This window comes from Exophiala mesophila (genome assembly GCF_000836275.1).
Source record: "Exophiala mesophila strain CBS 40295 unplaced genomic scaffold supercont1.2, whole genome shotgun sequence".
NCBI lineage: Eukaryota > Fungi > Ascomycota > Eurotiomycetes > Chaetothyriales > Herpotrichiellaceae > Exophiala > Exophiala mesophila.
This window is the reverse complement of record NW_015622505.1, coordinates 3,157,960-3,173,529: the sequence shown is the minus strand read 5'-3', so window position 1 is coordinate 3,173,529 and position 15,570 is coordinate 3,157,960. Positions and strand designations below refer to the sequence as shown.

At 51.1% G+C, this 15,570-nt stretch overlaps 6 protein-coding genes across 8 annotated transcripts; 3 read left to right on the top strand and 3 right to left on the bottom strand.

Annotated features, from left to right (window-relative positions):
- Positions 1-398: 398 nt before the first annotated feature.
- PV10_02927 lies at positions 399-2,288 on the bottom strand. 3 transcript variants are annotated; one of them, XM_016367309.1, is made up of 5 exons: positions 2,026-2,288; positions 1,726-1,783; positions 1,566-1,668; positions 1,448-1,516; positions 399-1,394 (listed from the first exon to the last, which is right to left on the bottom strand). In XM_016367309.1, exons 2-5 carry the CDS (start codon positions 1,758-1,760, stop codon positions 564-566), a joined length of 1,038 nt encoding a protein of 345 aa, XP_016226827.1. In that variant the 5' UTR covers positions 1,761-1,783; positions 2,026-2,288; the 3' UTR covers positions 399-563. The 3 variants fall into 3 exon arrangements, with proteins under 3 accessions (XP_016226827.1, XP_016226828.1, XP_016226826.1); XM_016367310.1 differs by having other exon boundaries at positions 2,087-2,288; XM_016367308.1 differs by having other exon boundaries at positions 1,726-2,288.
- Positions 2,289-3,378: 1,090 nt separating this feature from the next.
- Positions 3,379-5,664, top strand: PV10_02926 (tRNA pseudouridine(38-40) synthase; the record flags this gene model as incomplete). The annotated part of the gene is made up of 1 exon (XM_016367307.1): positions 3,379-5,664. Exon 1 carries the CDS (start codon positions 3,427-3,429, stop codon positions 5,662-5,664), a length of 2,238 nt encoding a protein of 745 aa, XP_016226825.1. The 5' UTR covers positions 3,379-3,426.
- Positions 5,665-6,211: 547 nt separating this feature from the next.
- PV10_02925 (uncharacterized protein) lies at positions 6,212-6,980 on the bottom strand (the record flags this gene model as incomplete). The annotated part of the gene is made up of 1 exon (XM_016367306.1): positions 6,212-6,980. The coding sequence occupies exon 1, from the start codon at positions 6,824-6,826 to the stop codon at positions 6,212-6,214; it is 615 nt and encodes a 204-aa protein (XP_016226824.1). The 5' UTR covers positions 6,827-6,980.
- A 1,462-nt stretch (positions 6,981-8,442) lies between these two features.
- Positions 8,443-10,493, top strand: PV10_02924 (uncharacterized protein). The gene has a single exon (XM_016367305.1). The coding sequence runs from the start codon at positions 8,481-8,483 to the stop codon at positions 9,585-9,587; it is 1,107 nt and encodes a 368-aa protein (XP_016226823.1). The 5' UTR covers positions 8,443-8,480; the 3' UTR covers positions 9,588-10,493.
- A 952-nt stretch (positions 10,494-11,445) lies between these two features.
- PV10_02923 (uncharacterized protein) lies at positions 11,446-12,740 on the bottom strand (the record flags this gene model as incomplete). The annotated part of the gene is made up of 1 exon (XM_016367304.1): positions 11,446-12,740. One exon carries the CDS (start codon positions 12,738-12,740, stop codon positions 11,472-11,474), a length of 1,269 nt encoding a protein of 422 aa, XP_016226822.1. The 3' UTR covers positions 11,446-11,471.
- Positions 12,741-13,155: 415 nt separating this feature from the next.
- Positions 13,156-15,501, top strand: PV10_02922 (uncharacterized protein; the record flags this gene model as incomplete). The annotated part of the gene is made up of 1 exon (XM_016367303.1): positions 13,156-15,501. The coding sequence occupies one exon, from the start codon at positions 13,156-13,158 to the stop codon at positions 15,499-15,501; it is 2,346 nt and encodes a 781-aa protein (XP_016226821.1).
- Positions 15,502-15,570: the final 69 nt, after the last annotated feature.

The window sequence follows — 15,570 nt, the reverse complement described above, 5'->3', positions numbered from 1 at the left end:
GACTATTGAGTAATGGTGGATTGTGGGCCATGGAGGCTCAGGCTTGAATCGAAGTTCTAAGTGATAGAAGGGAGAGGCTCAAGTGGCCATGGCTGCGGGAATGATGACCTCAAAACGTGTCCAACTGTGATACGCCGCCTAATGAGCAGCTAATAGGTGGACTTGGGGAGCAGTTCCTCGAAGCCACATCAGGAAGGTCAAGGTATCTTCAATTGGGGGTTTGAGGATGCTAGATAGCCATCACTGCACAATGGTCTAAGACAGAGTAATGCGGTCAGGACCTTTGCAGTTATTCGGTAGAAGGTCTTCTATATCATACGATAATACTGTCGGCTCAACGAGAGATGAATTCTACAAGGACACAATTTCACTCATCATAGGTGCAAGCTTGGTAAGAATTATGAGAGTAAAGTGCCATCTTTACGGCCAATATAAATTGTGGTCTGCCACTATAGTAATATAAAGGAGCGTATTCAGTCAAATTAAACACAGTGGCCACATGCCTCTAACCAATAGATAGAAATGGGAGACAAGTGCCGATAGAGACGTCAAAGCCACTCCATTTAAGTGACGACCTTGATCTGGCATTGACCCAGACGCTGGAAACCACCATGAGCAGCGACATCCTTTTGCAGCTGTGCCATCATCTTTTGATCTTGGAGGGGATCCTTGGAATCAGGGTCAAAAGTCCACTCGAGGAATTCGTTGGTATAGTTTGGCTTGAAAGAAGCGTCCAATACACCGAGGCGCTTTCCATAGTTGGTGACCTTGGTCCAGTCTCGAGCAACGTTCTTGAGGTCATGAGAGAAGTAGGCATAGCTGCGCTCGAAGATCTTGCGGTTGAGTGGGGTGCCCATAACGGGTTTGAAGTCGACATACTCTGCCCAGGCCTCCTCGGGCGAGGTCAGGACATAGTCGGTTGCTTTCTTGACTGCGCGCAGGAAAGCCTTGACCTTGTCGGGATTCTCTGAGATGAACTTCTCATTGCCAATGTACAGGATGGAGCAGAAGCAGCAGCAGCCGAGCTCAGCCAGTTCATCGATTCGTAGCATCTGCACGTCGGTCTTGGGGCGGCCTTGTGCTGTGAGCCACTCTTCAAGTTCCACCATCTGGACGTTCTCTAGTCCGATGCCGGCGTCAATCTCGCCCTTGATGATGGCCTTGGACACGTTCATGCCACATCGGACAGCGGTGTAGTCAGAGGGTTGCATGCCGTAGTGGCTGGTCAGCTCGTCGATCTGGATCTTTCCAAACTCTCCAACGTAGCCGATACGTTTGCCCTTGAGCGTGGTAAAGTCGGGAGTGATGCCAGACTCTTTCAGGTAGACGACACCAGTAAAGGGCTCATCGAGGAGACTTCCAATGGATAGAACTGGAAAGTCACGGGCTTTGGCCTAGAACGGGTTATGGATTGGATCAACACAGACAGGAGAGATAGATGTCTTACAGCAAGGGTGTGAATCATGGCTTTGAATCCGAGGTCGACCTTGCCGGTACCGATGATTTCGGTGACGTCCTGGACATGATGAGTACAAAGTTCGTTGGTTCCTCTGGGAATTACTGACACTGGGATCATTGGGCTCTAGGAGAGCAACTTTGATGCCTTGTTCGGCGAAGAAGCCTTTGGCTTGAGCCAAGTACAGAGGGGCATGGTAAGGGGTGGCGTGCCTGTGGAAAGGATCAGAGCTTGAGAGCAGAGAGCAGAACAAGAAAGTCATGAATTACCAGTTGGTGAGAAAGGTAATCTTATCGGTCGACATGATGGAAGTCGAGTGACGATGGTCTGTATTGAGTCAGTACACTCGCGACCCCGAGCACATGGGAGTGCCTGGGGAGGGGAATCAAAAGCATGTCCTTTCGCTGGTATTATCCAGATCAAGTTCTCCGGTATTTCTCAGATCGACCTTGTCTCGTCATGCTACTCCGGTTGAGCCTCGACTGGGATACAGAGTTGTAGCCAGGGAGGACAACCAAAGACAACACGGGACAAGACGAACACCCGGCATGCAATCTTTTGCAAAATACCTTGACCATCTGATACCCAACGTGATATGCTCCATGATTTTTGCGGTATACAAGTTCGTACCGGATATGTTTGGGATTTTGATCGCAGAGAAGCTGAAGCAAGGGGTGAAAATTGGTCAGGACTGGAACTGAATGGTTGAGATGCAGATGAAAGTGTCTGAGAAGAGAAGAATCCAAAAGCTGTAGGGAAAGACTGGCGAGCAGAGCTCTCTTATAAGAGCTCTCTGTCCCAACGAGGGGCAGCGGGATGAATGTGGGGGGAGGGGCTTATCAGATTTGTTGTTCCGCGGGTACCCGCGAGTGGTTATCACGTGAAGGTCTGTTTGGGAGTGATGGGATGGAATGGAATATGCATGTCCTCTTTTTGAGATACCACTGGATACCTTTTCTGGTCGATTACCTCATAGCCAAGGTGCGGTGCATTGAATCAGCCATGGTGCAGGGGAGCAGCACTCTCAAGGTTCACTTGGCCAATTCTTTCATTTTCGTGGGCTTAATGCCATCTTTTCAGATAAAGGGTCCGAGTGTTGATTTCAAACTCTCTCCACAAGCATGGCCCAAGATAGAGTGTGGAGAAGTCGAGAGAAATAAAAGAGGAATTGATAGGTGGGTATATGGAGGCTGAGAAAACATCGTCATGGCCCACGCAGAACTTGCTCTCGAAGAGCAGAGGGATCGTGGAGACATGTTGGAAAAATCACATTGGCTGCCCTGTGACGAGGAAAGGATTGAGTTTGATATGCACGGGAGAGCGGTTCGGGTCAGGAAAGTAGGGAGAGCGGCTGAGGGGGCCGAGTCGGGCCCATTAAGTGTCGCGATTGGTGGTAGGGCGCAGGCTTGCTAAGTAGGTAGGTAAGAGCCAGTTTCCCATGGAGAGTGGAAGAGGACCAAGTTGTAGCTGGGAAATGGATTTTGAGTAATGTTTAAATTTTGATGTATCAAAGTATCGGAGATGAAGGAGGAGATGGTGTTGGTGATGATGATGGTAATGGAGAGTTGTAGAAGTCTTTGAAGAGATTTCAAGGCCAGAGTTGAAGGCATCAAATCTACTCGTAGATGAGGAAGTCGCGATCAACTTAGTACAGGCAGGGTGTTACACAGTAGCAGGTCATTTCTATTGGTGGGAATGCTTATAGGGATGGTTACAGGCTGCTTCGGGCTCTCTCAGGGCCAGATTGACTCAATTAGGCGCGCCCACTTAGAGGTACAACCGCCCGAGGGAACACCAATTACCCCTAACACCCTTCACCAACTCCCCCGACTCCAATTCTCCTCCAACTTTCATCGCGATTCTCCACAATCACCAAAAAATATTTCTCCAATCATTCCTACAATGTTACAACAATTGTCACCGCCAACCTCGATCTGGTCAGCCAGATCCTAATCTCTCCATGATCCTTGATGCCTCCTACTCCTCCTATTGTGTCGTCTTGTGCAAAATCAGCGATTCGCTATAAGCTGCTGCTCCATGTCACCTTCGTCCCTCACGTCCACCTGAATCACTCTGGACCAGATCGAGTATTGTCCAAGACGCAGACATCTTCTGCCATAATAACACCCAGGTTGTCCCTCTCCCACCAGCGCCTGTTCCACACCTGCCCACATCTACAGCGCAAGTTCAAGCGCAGGCGCAATCCACTGTCTCTCGACGAGGTCACAGCGGCGGAAAACATGGCCAACTACTTGGCCGAAAAAGTCCAGACAGGACCTGTTCCTCTCCCTCCACCCCCACCACCACCAGACTATAGTACTTACTCGACCAAAGACCTAATATCACGCATCACATCGCTTGAATCTCAACTTCGCCGAAAGACTTCACAATATACGCAAGAACAAGAACCTCCTGAACGTCCCCCGAGACCGTTTGATCCAGATGCTTACTCTTCACGCCATATTGCTCTCAAGTTTGCCTACATCGGCACCAACTACAATGGCTACGAGCACGCCAACGGCACCATCACTGCCAAACCAACCATCGAAGAAGTCCTGTGGAAGGCCCTGCGCAAGACCCGGCTGATCAGCCCCGAACTCGGCTCGAAAGAAGGAGCCAGCCGAGTTGACGAGAGTTATGACGTGGTCTGGGGAAACGAGCGAAGAGGAAAACTCTACACCAAGGCAAATAAGATGCACCTCGAGTCAGAAAGAGATAAAGTCATCCTTGACCTCAACTGGGACGGCTGTCAGTATTCCAAGTGTGGAAGAACCGACAAGGGTGTCAGTGCTTTTGGACAAGTCATTGGCATCAGAGTTAGGAGTAACCGACCGAAAGAAGTCGATCCTCCAACGACAGGAACCAAAGCAAGTGCTCAAGACGCAGACCCAAATGATGCAGCCGACAGCGACAGCGACTTACCACTGATCGACACCGATTCCCTCACATCCTCACCCTCTTTTGACAAACCCTTTGACCCTATCGCCGACGAGCTCTGCTATCCTCAACTCCTTAACTGGGTCCTTCCTCCGGACATTCGTATTCTCGCATGGTGTCCCGACCCTCCTCCGAATTTCGATGCTCGATTCTCCTGCCGCGAGCGCCGCTACAAATATTTCTTCACCAACCCCGGGTTTTGCCCCACGCCAGGCACTAATGGATTGAGACATCCCGTCACGGGAGAGCCTGGCGTTGTCAGAGAGGGCTGGCTCGACCTTGATCGCATGCGCGAGGCTGCTAAGAAGCTCGAGGGTGTACACGACTTTCGCAACTTTTGCAAGATTGATCCAGCCAAACAGATGCCCAGTTGTGTCCGGAGGATCTACCATGCCGACATTGAAGAATTTCCCTCTCCGGGGTCTCAGTTCACCGAAGCTCCTGATTTAAATTCACACGGACAGACAGTCCAGACCGGCTCCGGGATGGTCAACTCTCTCATGGACACTGTGGGAGCTCACCCTAAATCAACCAGTCACGTGGGCCCCAAAGTCTACACCTTCACCGTTCACGGAACAGCATTCTTATGGCACCAAGTCCGCTGTATGGTAGCAGTACTGTTCCTCGTCGGCCAAGGCCTCGAGGACCCCTCCATCGTGGACCAACTATTCGACATCGAAAAGACACCTGGTCGACCAGCCTACGAAATGGCCGAAGACGCTCCATTAGTACTATGGGACTGCGTATTCCCCGACCAAGACGACGGAGCAGACGCCCTGAATTGGGTCTACAACGGCGACGAAAACACATTAAAGACCGGCACGACCAAAGGTGATGGCAAATTCGGCGTTGGCGGCACAGTCGAAGAAACGTGGAAATTGTGGAGAGGAGCGAAGATGCGAGAGGTCTTGACTGGAGCATTAATGGACCTGACGCTCAGTCAAGGCGATGGATCAGCGTTGAAAAGAGGAGGTGACCGTACTGGAGGAGCGGTTGAGTTTAAACCTAAAGTTGGGGGACGAACAGGTGCGAAATTCCGATCGGCGAGGACGTTTGATGGCGGTGATATAGGAAGGGTTAAAGGGAAGTATGTTCCTGTCATGAAGCAGAGGCCGATTGATAGTCTGGAGTCGTTGAATCATAAATTTCGATTGAAGAAGGGGTGGACGACTGGGGTGGGTCATGGTGATGACGATGAAGGTGGTGTTGGTGTTGGTGACATGGAGGGTGATCAAGTCGATGACGAGAGATTGGATGATGTGAGTAAGTGAGAGGAGGATGATATCATGAGATGAAGTGGATATAGTTGAGTAGACTGTACAATATACTCGATGATAAATCATGTACAATTTAAATTAAAAAGGACTACTATACTATATACAGAGGAATGTAATGGGAGTTGAAAGATAAAAGCAATGCATTGCATTGCAATTGTTGTAGGTCATGGGATGGTGCTGAATTTTTTTAATTATATTTGCAATCTCAAATCAATTGCATGAACCTTCAACTCCAGCAGCTGAAGATTATACATTATTATTAAATGCAAATTATGACTATAATTCTCCTACGAAGCAATGAGACCATAATACCTTATCTTGTCTCATCTCTTCTCACCTCCGCCAACCATCTACATGAGTAGAGGTCATCGTGGTCGGGGTGCTATGGATCACATGACAATGCTGAAACATTATATATTTAATCCTTTCGTAGCAAGTCAAGCCGTCAAGCAGTGTCTGCATTTACTACTTGGTATCATATTCTATTCATATCATCTTCGTCCTTTATGATGGCCCCTCGACGTAATAGTCCTCGAGCCTCTTAGCGAATACCAGAATACAGACATTTTCGACTACCTCGCCAGACCTGCTCCAGCAATTCTCGTCGAGGTAGAAGGCTGGGAAACACAACCAAGACGTCGGTGGCGTTTTCCACAATCACGGCCAAGTAATATCTCACCTCCAGCCCCTTGAATGCCTCATGGATCACAATGTCTTGGATCTGTGTGGTGGGGATGAACGTCGAGGTGGCGGGTAAAAAGTAGTACGCCGAACTGGTTGACGTCTGAATGCCTAGCCCTTGCAACACCAGCAGTGATTCTTGTACATAATCCCGTCTTAGACACAGGTACACGATCAAGAGACCCAGTGGGACAAGGAGCCACCATTCCGTGTATTCGGCAATGCGTCTGACAAGGCCTTGACCAATTAGACTGGCCCGAAACAGAATTTGGACATGGTCGTGAACCGTTCCAGACCCAAGCTTGGCCACCGTCACAAGCACAACGTGAAGGATGAGAATAACTCGTAGCACGTGGCGGACAAGAGCGAGCAGCTGTTCCTTCCGAGTGGACCGCGGCCGCGTGTTGACCGTGAATGAAACAGTTGTGGGCGAAGGACAGTAAATATCGAGATATTGTGTCGATCGCGAGAACATGACCTGACCCGACCCCGCTCGGGTGGATGTCGACAGATGGGTTGGGAACTCGACTAAAGATGAAACAAGATGGGGGAGGTGAAGGCTAGATGAATGGTCGAGATGCAAAATGCGGAATGCAAAATGGGAGAGGTGGTTCGAACTGAACCGAACTTGTTGAGCACGTAAGGGATAGGAGGACAGTGCTAAGGAACAGTGGATGGAGAGGGTTCGAGAAACTTTCAGGAACCTGAAACGCGGCCGACCGGGAAGCGCTTGTCAAAGGAGTGGAGTTGTGAGCGAGGGGCTCGATGGGGCGAGGGCGAGTTCCGGTCTTTGGACCACGGCCACGCGTGCGTGGCGAGAGAGGTGACGGAGTTTTGAAGGTACTGTGACGGACTTGAGTGTTTTGTCAACGTATATCGAGGTCTAGATTATAGTGAGTGCATGAAGGGATGTGGTAAGAGGAATGGTGGCTACTCGCTTGGATGGTCAAGGTCAAGCATTGAGCGTCAAGACGGTAGTGTGGTATGTAGTAGTAGTAGCGTGGTGGTTATGGTGGTGGTTGGTAGTGGGCGCAGAGAAGAAGAGGATGTGGAGGATCCAACGCGTCACGCCTGGAAACGGAGGATCAATTCTCCGGTCCTTGCTTCTTGTTTGTTGTATTATTGGAGGCAGGCGCGAGATGAGATGAGATGAGATGATCACATCCATCGCCCCTTCCTCCACACCCAGTATCCCAGTACCCTGCCATCTAGGAAGGCACTCCCCACTAACTTACTCACTCCCATCGCCCTTTCCCTCTGTCAGGCACACAGGCAACAGCATCGCAGCCAAAAATTGAACTCGAGAATCCATCACAAACCCACCACATCCACCACTACAACCATCACCATCACCACATCCCAGTCTCAATTATTCACCAAAATTCATCCCAATTCCAATCCCCGTATTCCTCATCATATTCATCCTTGCTTTGTTATGCTTTCAAGGTGAGAATTGCACCCGTTGCTTGGGACACCTGCGCCAAACTGTCAAGCAAGAGTGTCCTCATCTTCCATGACCCCGCGGGCTTGAGCCTCACTTTCGCACGGCCAGTAGAACAGGCACGTCACAGCTGATTCTCGTGTAGGTCTACTCAACGGTGTCCGTTGACTCGCGGCACTCGCGGCACTCTCGCACCTATGTACTCGTACCCTCATGACGAAAGTTACGGGTCTTGACTGCCCTTGCACGCCCCCTCTGTCACTCTCCTTAGTCGTCACGGCTCAATTCCTGGCCCTCGGCCCCATGGCTTGACTTGCTTGCCTCTCACCGTCCAATTCCGGTTGCGCCTTGGACCAGCCTTGGACGACTCTTGGGCTCTTGGGCTTGGTGCCGTTGCAAATTGTGCACTTGGTCCATGTCGGCGTCCCAAAAAAGGTTCCCAACCAGGGACCTGATCCTGCCCCCTGCGTCGAATCGTCAGCCGCCCTACGGGCCACTTGCCCTCCTCCGGCCTAGCCCCCAATCTATCCACCTTGACTTTTCTCCTCCGGGATCCACCCTGCAAGGTACCATGCCACTTGGATGGACCAGTGGTCCTGGTCATCCTACGCCTCGTCAATCTGTCGCGCCGGCCAAGGCCTCGCTATAAAGGGGCTTTGTTGTTTCAAACCACGCCCGACTGGGAAATATGGACCCCAGACTCATCTTGGGTGACAATGAAATTTCCACCGGGGAACGCGAGTGTGCAAACGGTATATCTTCCCCACGCCGCCTGGGCCTCGCTTTGTCGTCTCTCTCTTCTTGTGAACAGTCTGCGACTTTCGTTATCACTCCTTTGACGATCCGTCAACACGCTCCTTTATCCCCGGTGGATATACACATTCATTACATCCCAACCACATACAACCAACTGATCAGGCCCATTTCCCCTGGAATCTGCCCGATTACCCACGCTCTCTACGAGACCAGCCCCCTGAATAAATTCACCCGACGAAAAAAAATGCATTCTGTTAAGAGCCTTTCTCTCCTGGCCCTCGCGGCCGCCACGGCATATGCCGCCCCCGCCGCCGTCGATGGAAATGCCATCGAGGCCCGCGAACCCGGCCGAGGCTACTGGGGCGGTGGTGGCAAATGGTACTATAAGAACGGCGGCAGCCCCCCTCAAAACGGCGGAACCGTTGAGACTGTCGAAATCGTCACCGCTGTTGTAACTGTCACCGGCTATGGCCCCGAACCCACGGCTGCTCCCGCCGAGGTCACCGCTGCCTCCAGCCCTCCCACCGGTTTCAGTGGAAACTTCCGCGGTGGTAACTCTGGTGGAAGCGCCCCAGCAAGCGGCGGTAACTCTGCTCCTGCTTCTTCTGCTGCTCCATCAGTCGGCTCCTCCGGCTCCTCCGGCTCAACCCCCTCTGTTGGTGGTGGCGGTGATTGGTTTTCCATCGCCAACAAATGGCGGGTTGCTATCGGCAAGCCGGCCTTTACTGAAAGCTCTCAACTCGTCGCCAACGCCCAGGACACCGCCAACAGCTCCGGTGGCCAACTCAAGCACAAGCTGAACCCAGGCAGCTTCGCCCAAGTCCTGGCACCCGGTAACTCGGGCAACTTCGAGTCTGTCTTCCTTGGAGGATGGCTTTGCGAACGCCCCAACCTTCCCGGATTGAACGGCGTCTGCGCCTCTGCATCACAAGGATGGAACCATGCCGGTCAGACGGGACATGCCGACATCATCGACGGCAGCTACTCAAAGATTGGCTGTGCGCTCGGTGAAGGTATCTGGGCCTGCGACTTTGCCTAAGGGTATTTAAGCGATAAATCCTGGCCGGAAGACTGAAAGCAATGTGCCACCCTAACTCTAGGGAGTCAAAGGGGCACAGAGTGCACAGATTCTGGATCTAGGTAGTCGATGGACGAGTGACGTTTCTTCAGCTAGTTTTTGGCAATTGCATTACATTGTGCGTTCACTTCTAGTGTTTTTATTGGGGGTGAGGATTGGTGAAATAAAATCATGCATTCAGGTGCCTTTGATTGTGCCGGAAAACGTGCGGCAAATGTAGTAAATGTGCAAGCACATGACGACCATTTGGAACTCCACCGACTGTGCTGGTCGGCGCATCTCTGGCTGATCACATACCATACGAGGCTGAGAGTATGGCGAGTAGGTTGGACCCTGAGCCTCGCCGCTGTACCTCATTCGTCATCGTCATCGTCATCGTCACCCATGTGAACTGGAGATCAGAGTGGACGCTGTTCGGCGTCGACCCCAGGATCTACAAGCATGCAGATGTATATCATTGAACAAAACCGATTGGCCGGACCCAGCCTGCCCAGCCCAGTCTATAGCGGAAGATCTACGGAGTACATACTGTATGCTTGGAGATGACCACCACCTCAGACGAGTGATACGAATGAAACGGTAAGCATCTGGCCCTTTATCCCGCCGTTTGAGGACTGGGACGTCGAGCGTGCCAAAGACATAAATGCGGGCCATGCTGTCGCGAGAGTTTGGATACGTGGTGTGCCGGTAGGTGTTGGTAGGTGTGGGCGCTCAACGACGACGACAACGACAGGTGATGCCGGATAAAGTGTTCAACCTAGGGGTGTGTAACTGGCCGAATTCGCTGTGCTGCGATCGAGCGACAATCTCCAGACACGTCACAGACCATCATCCATGCCCTCGAGCTTGAGGTCGACTGTGTGTGGGTATGTGCACACCCGCCAGCCAGCCAGCCAGCCAGCCAGCCAGCCTCGTCGATGACTAGAACGAGGCAGCAGCGGTAGTCAGCAATCTTTCAAGGCCTGCAAGAACTCATACCTAAGACACCGCTTCTAGTTTTAGTCGGCACCACCATGGCCTTGCGAGTGAATCGCATTTTAGATCACAGACCTATCACAGTTGCTTCTACCGCCTCTACTACGAGTACGACTACTCCGTACAACCCAGCGTCATAGGCCCGAAACGTTGGTTGCTCATGACCAACCACCCATGTGTTTGAAGAAAATGGTGCAGAAGTTTTGTTTCCATGCGAAGTTAATCTCCGACACTCAGATCCCATGACGTGATTGGAGTTGAAAGGTTTCGAGGGTGGAGAGTGGTTGATTCGACATCAAACGTCGCGTAAGATTGGGGAAATGGCTGAAATTGCAAAAGCTTAGTGGAGGGTGGGACGGGCACCACGGGGTTGGATCATGCAGCAAGCCGTAGTACAGAGTATGTAGGTGTAGGCGGTAGGCGGTAGGAGTGGGAATTGTCATGGGTGCTGTGTTGTGACGTACGGAGTATGTTGATGCCGAGTACTTGTGTACGTACGGAGTAGTTGTGTGTACGTACTCCGTATATTGGTTGAGGACAACAGGATGGATTGATTGCTTTTGCTACGTGGGTGTGAGTGATGTTGATGTGGTGAAGGAATAATAAAAGGCGCAGGACACGAGAGGGGAAATCACGTGATTTGAGTTCTTGTATTGTGCCCATTGCCCACGTGGTGAGGCCATATTGTCAAGGGAGGGTTTGGTTATAAATATAGACAAAGTTCCACAGCTCCCTCTACCTATACTCCTTGCATATGATAACAAGTAATAATGATGATTTCATGCTCTACACTATGGGGCAAGCATATACCGCGCCGTCCCATGAATTTCAATTCCTACCCATTCCATAAATATCATCATACATTGTCTGTCATCCCTTCACCTTCCCAACCGGCTTCTTTGCAAAAAAGTCGCTCATCTTCTTCATACCCGTCACATTAACCTTTTTCAAGTCCCTTACTCCTCGAGACTCGCCAGCTTTCTTCTTCTTTTCATCTTCTTCTTGTTTTCGCCTCTTTTCTTCCCGTAGCTCTGCGGCCTCATCGTCGTCCAGCCCACGTTTACGGCTGAAGTCTCCGATGGACCTCGCTGAAGCTGCTTCCAGTTTCATGCTGGCGATCCGTTTTAGATGTTCGTCGAGAGATGTGAAATCGATGGCTGAATTTGTGGCTCGCATGCGGCTTTTCAAATGCTCTGCGACAGTGTCCGAGAAGTAGGAGACTAGTATAAAGTCGAGGACGACGTTTTGTTTTTGGGAATGGTAGAGTTTTTCGGGGATGTCGTCTGAGGGGTCTGAGGAAGTTGAAGAAGTAGTAGCAGTGACGGACACTTCGGAGAAGACTGTAGATGGTGCGGTACTGGCTGTTGACGATTGTGAATCGGCGTTTTCGACGGCAGGACTAGAGTCTTCCACGACTTGGTCGTCCGATCTCGAAGACAATGTCGTATCTTCCCTCTTGACACTCAACAAAGGAATGTCCAGTTTCCTTTTCACAAACTTGTCCTCGAGACTGGCAGGTAAGCCTTGTTTAATCACAGAGTCCACCTTTTGCATCAACATCTGTATTGTTTTGTCATCACTGGGCCGAAACATTTGTTCGTCCCCTGCATCGATTGAGTCGCAGAATTTGGCCATTGCGGATTCCAGGAGCGGCCGTCCATGATTGAAGATATACCGCAAATGTCTGTTTTCCTGAATGTGTTGCTCCAGTATATCATCCAGCGGGTGGAATAGGGTTTGGTTTGATTTGAGAGAAGATGGCCGAAGGAGGGCGAGGAGAATGAAGGCTAGGTCGAAAGGTGCCGCGACAAATAGTTCAGCAGCTTTGCTGATATGTCCTTTGCTTAGAGCATCTGCTTCATCACTTGTATGAGCGTCTGCGCCCGCGAGGAGAATGCTGTGAGGGTCTTGCGAGGTGACTTTGGTGAACTGAAAGAGGCCCCGCTCCGGGCAAAACAGAAACCGCTCGGGTGTAGAAGATTGTGGATGGTTTAGGACCAGGAACCTGGCTTTATCAGAAAGTGCCGTGGGGAGGATAAAGTGTTTGAGGGAGGATGATTTGGTGTCGGCTGGCGGTGGTTTCGCTGTGGTGGTCTTTTTGACCGGGCTGTTGGTCTGAGATCGCGTTGATATAGCCATGGCTTGCAAGAGAGGTATATCAGATCTTGCTGCAGAAATATAAGTACCATTTGAGTTGTCCAGGTTCAATTCAATATCAGATATCAAAAGTTGCGGGGATTCCTGTTCGAGAAGCGCCAAGCCTTATCGCGAACGCGATCTGCGACGCGTCTCCAGTAGCCAATCGGAGTTTGATCTTCTCCGCAAGGCTGCTTCAGATATTCCAACGTCTCAAGCCACCAAGACGGAGACCCTCGCTTTAGAATGCGGATAGAAAATTCCTCGACGCTCGGATGATTTGATACTATTGCCTCATTGAAGGCTGTAAAGGCCACCTTATTTCTCTGCTGACGGCGCGGGCGCCTTGAGCATCATCCAACTTTATGCTCGCAGATACGTCTCCCCCTTGCAAAGCGAAACACACACACTTTTGAAGATGTCCAACGAGGTCGCATGGCCACCATGCTCCCCTCGTGCCGCCCTCCTCAGTTCGCCCAGTGGTCGTAAAAAGTACGAAATATTGCAAACATCTCCCAACAAACGAAAGACCAATACTCCAGGCCTCCTCGACCGACTTCGTGCTGCCCGAAATGTCGATACCTCTACCACCCTTGATGACGTCGAGGACGTCGAAGAAGATGAAGAGATTTTACAATTGAAGTTGGAAGCCATTGAAGCCAGGTTGAAGTTGAAAAAATTACAACAGAGCAAAAAGACGGCGACTCCTTCAAGAACCTCCTCTCGCCAACCATCCTCTCCTGATCCAGAGACCCAGAGGCACACAGGGGTCGAGGTCGCTGTATCCCCAGTTCGACGTGCACTACAGCCATCATTGCCAAAGTCGCCTTCGCGGGTTATACTGGGAATTGACAAGGGTCTAAGAGCAGCTGATGTGTCTCTACGTCGAGCCAACACCACAGCGGGCACGACTCGTCGAGCACAAGACTCTTCAATCACAAACTATGAAAGACCTTCGTCTCAGTCGTCCACCATTCACAGACCACGCTCAGATGTTTCTAGTCAGACGGCAAACACAGGCAGACCAAAGTCCACATTCAGCGAGCGAATGTCCCTGGCTCGGGCGAAGGAAAATATGACCAGCTCGAGACGACAGGAGATTGCACAGAACCGTCAGAAGAGCTTCAAGGTCGACCGGACCGAGATCGAGACCTATCAACTAGCCGCAGAGGAACAGAAAAGTCGGAATGGCCAACGATCACCCACCAAAGCTCATCGAACTGTCGAGTATTCGAGAGAGGACATCCTCCAAGCCGCACAACGAGGGAGAACAGGGGCCAATCTGAAAAAAGCGCGTAGTACACCAAATATTCGAGAGGCTCAATCGTACGATGACCAGGATGAAGACATGATAAAGGGGGACGCGACTCTGTTTGAAGGTTTCTCTCAACTCCATCTCGCATCGCGAATCCTCCCCAACTCATTCCTCAAACGCACACTACCTACCGATAAGTACTCCATCTACAAGATCCCCGACCTCCTCCGCGACGTCAAATTCCCATCCTTTGAGCTGCCAGAGTCAGTTTGCGACTTCGTGGTCTTTGGGATCATCGCTTCCAAATCCGGAGCCATGGACCAGAAAACCCGTGGACCCGATCATACCACAGCACCATCAAACGACTGGGAACGGAAATGGGACGACGGATCGCAGAACCAGCAACGATTCATGGCACTTACACTCACCGACCTAAAGTGGACGATCGACCTCTATCTCTTTGGCACAGCCTTGCCACGATACCATCGCCTCAGCCCAGGTACGGTCGTCGCGATCCTCAACCCTGGAATCCGACCTCCCAGATCCGGACGAAGCGACACCGGCGCATTCACTCTATCACTCAACGCCGGGGAAGACACCGTTCTCGAAATCGGCACGGCTCGCGACTTGGGTCATTGCAAAACCCTCAAAAAAGACGGCAAAGAATGCGGCAGCTGGGTCGACGCATCCAAAACCGAAATCTGCGAATGGCACCTTAACGCCGAGCTACAAAAAACCACATCTCGGAGAATGGGCATCAACACCGGCACAAATGGGTTTGGCGGCGGTAGCGGCAACGGAGGTCGAAATTATCTCGACTCAGCATTTCGCGGCGGCGGCGGCCAAAAACCCGGTTTGAAACCAATAAAAGAAGGACAACGCTACGACCGCGATACACAAAGTCATTTCTTCATCTCTCGATCCCACCACCCCGATGGTGGTGCCGCCGCTGCCGCCGCCATACGAGTTGAAAACAACCCATTCGGAAACACAGGTCAACTCGATCGCGACAAAGATAGTCGAATCCGTAAACAAATGGCAGCAAAAGCCAAAGAACGCGAGATTGCTAAGCAGTTGGGTTCATTGAACAATACACATGGATTTGGTGGCGCTGGCGCTGAATATCTGAGACAAAAGGCGAAAACAGCCATGGATAATGATGACAACAGCGATGTCATGAACAACAATTCCAAAGGCAAAGCCCGCCAATCTCATTCTCGTGTTCGTCCTGCTCCTGCGTCACAGATTCTATCGCCGACTGATTCTGCTGGAAGTCATCGCTCTGCGTTGGCGAGTCGAGCTAATATCCTATCTGGAGGGTTGGGGACGAATGCAAATGGAAAACGCACGGCTCAAGATGTAAGGCTGTCGCCAGTTAAAAAGACGAGATTTATCACGGATAAGGGAATTCGTGAGGCGGGGAGAGAGAGTTTAGGGTCGGTGCCGGTGAAGGATGGTGTTCACCACCATGTGGATGATAGTGATGATGACGAGTTGGAAATTGTTTGAGGTTATGTCATGCATGGCTCAAGTATGCGGTATGAGAGACCTAAGCGTTGGGTTTGTAGGACTTTACCT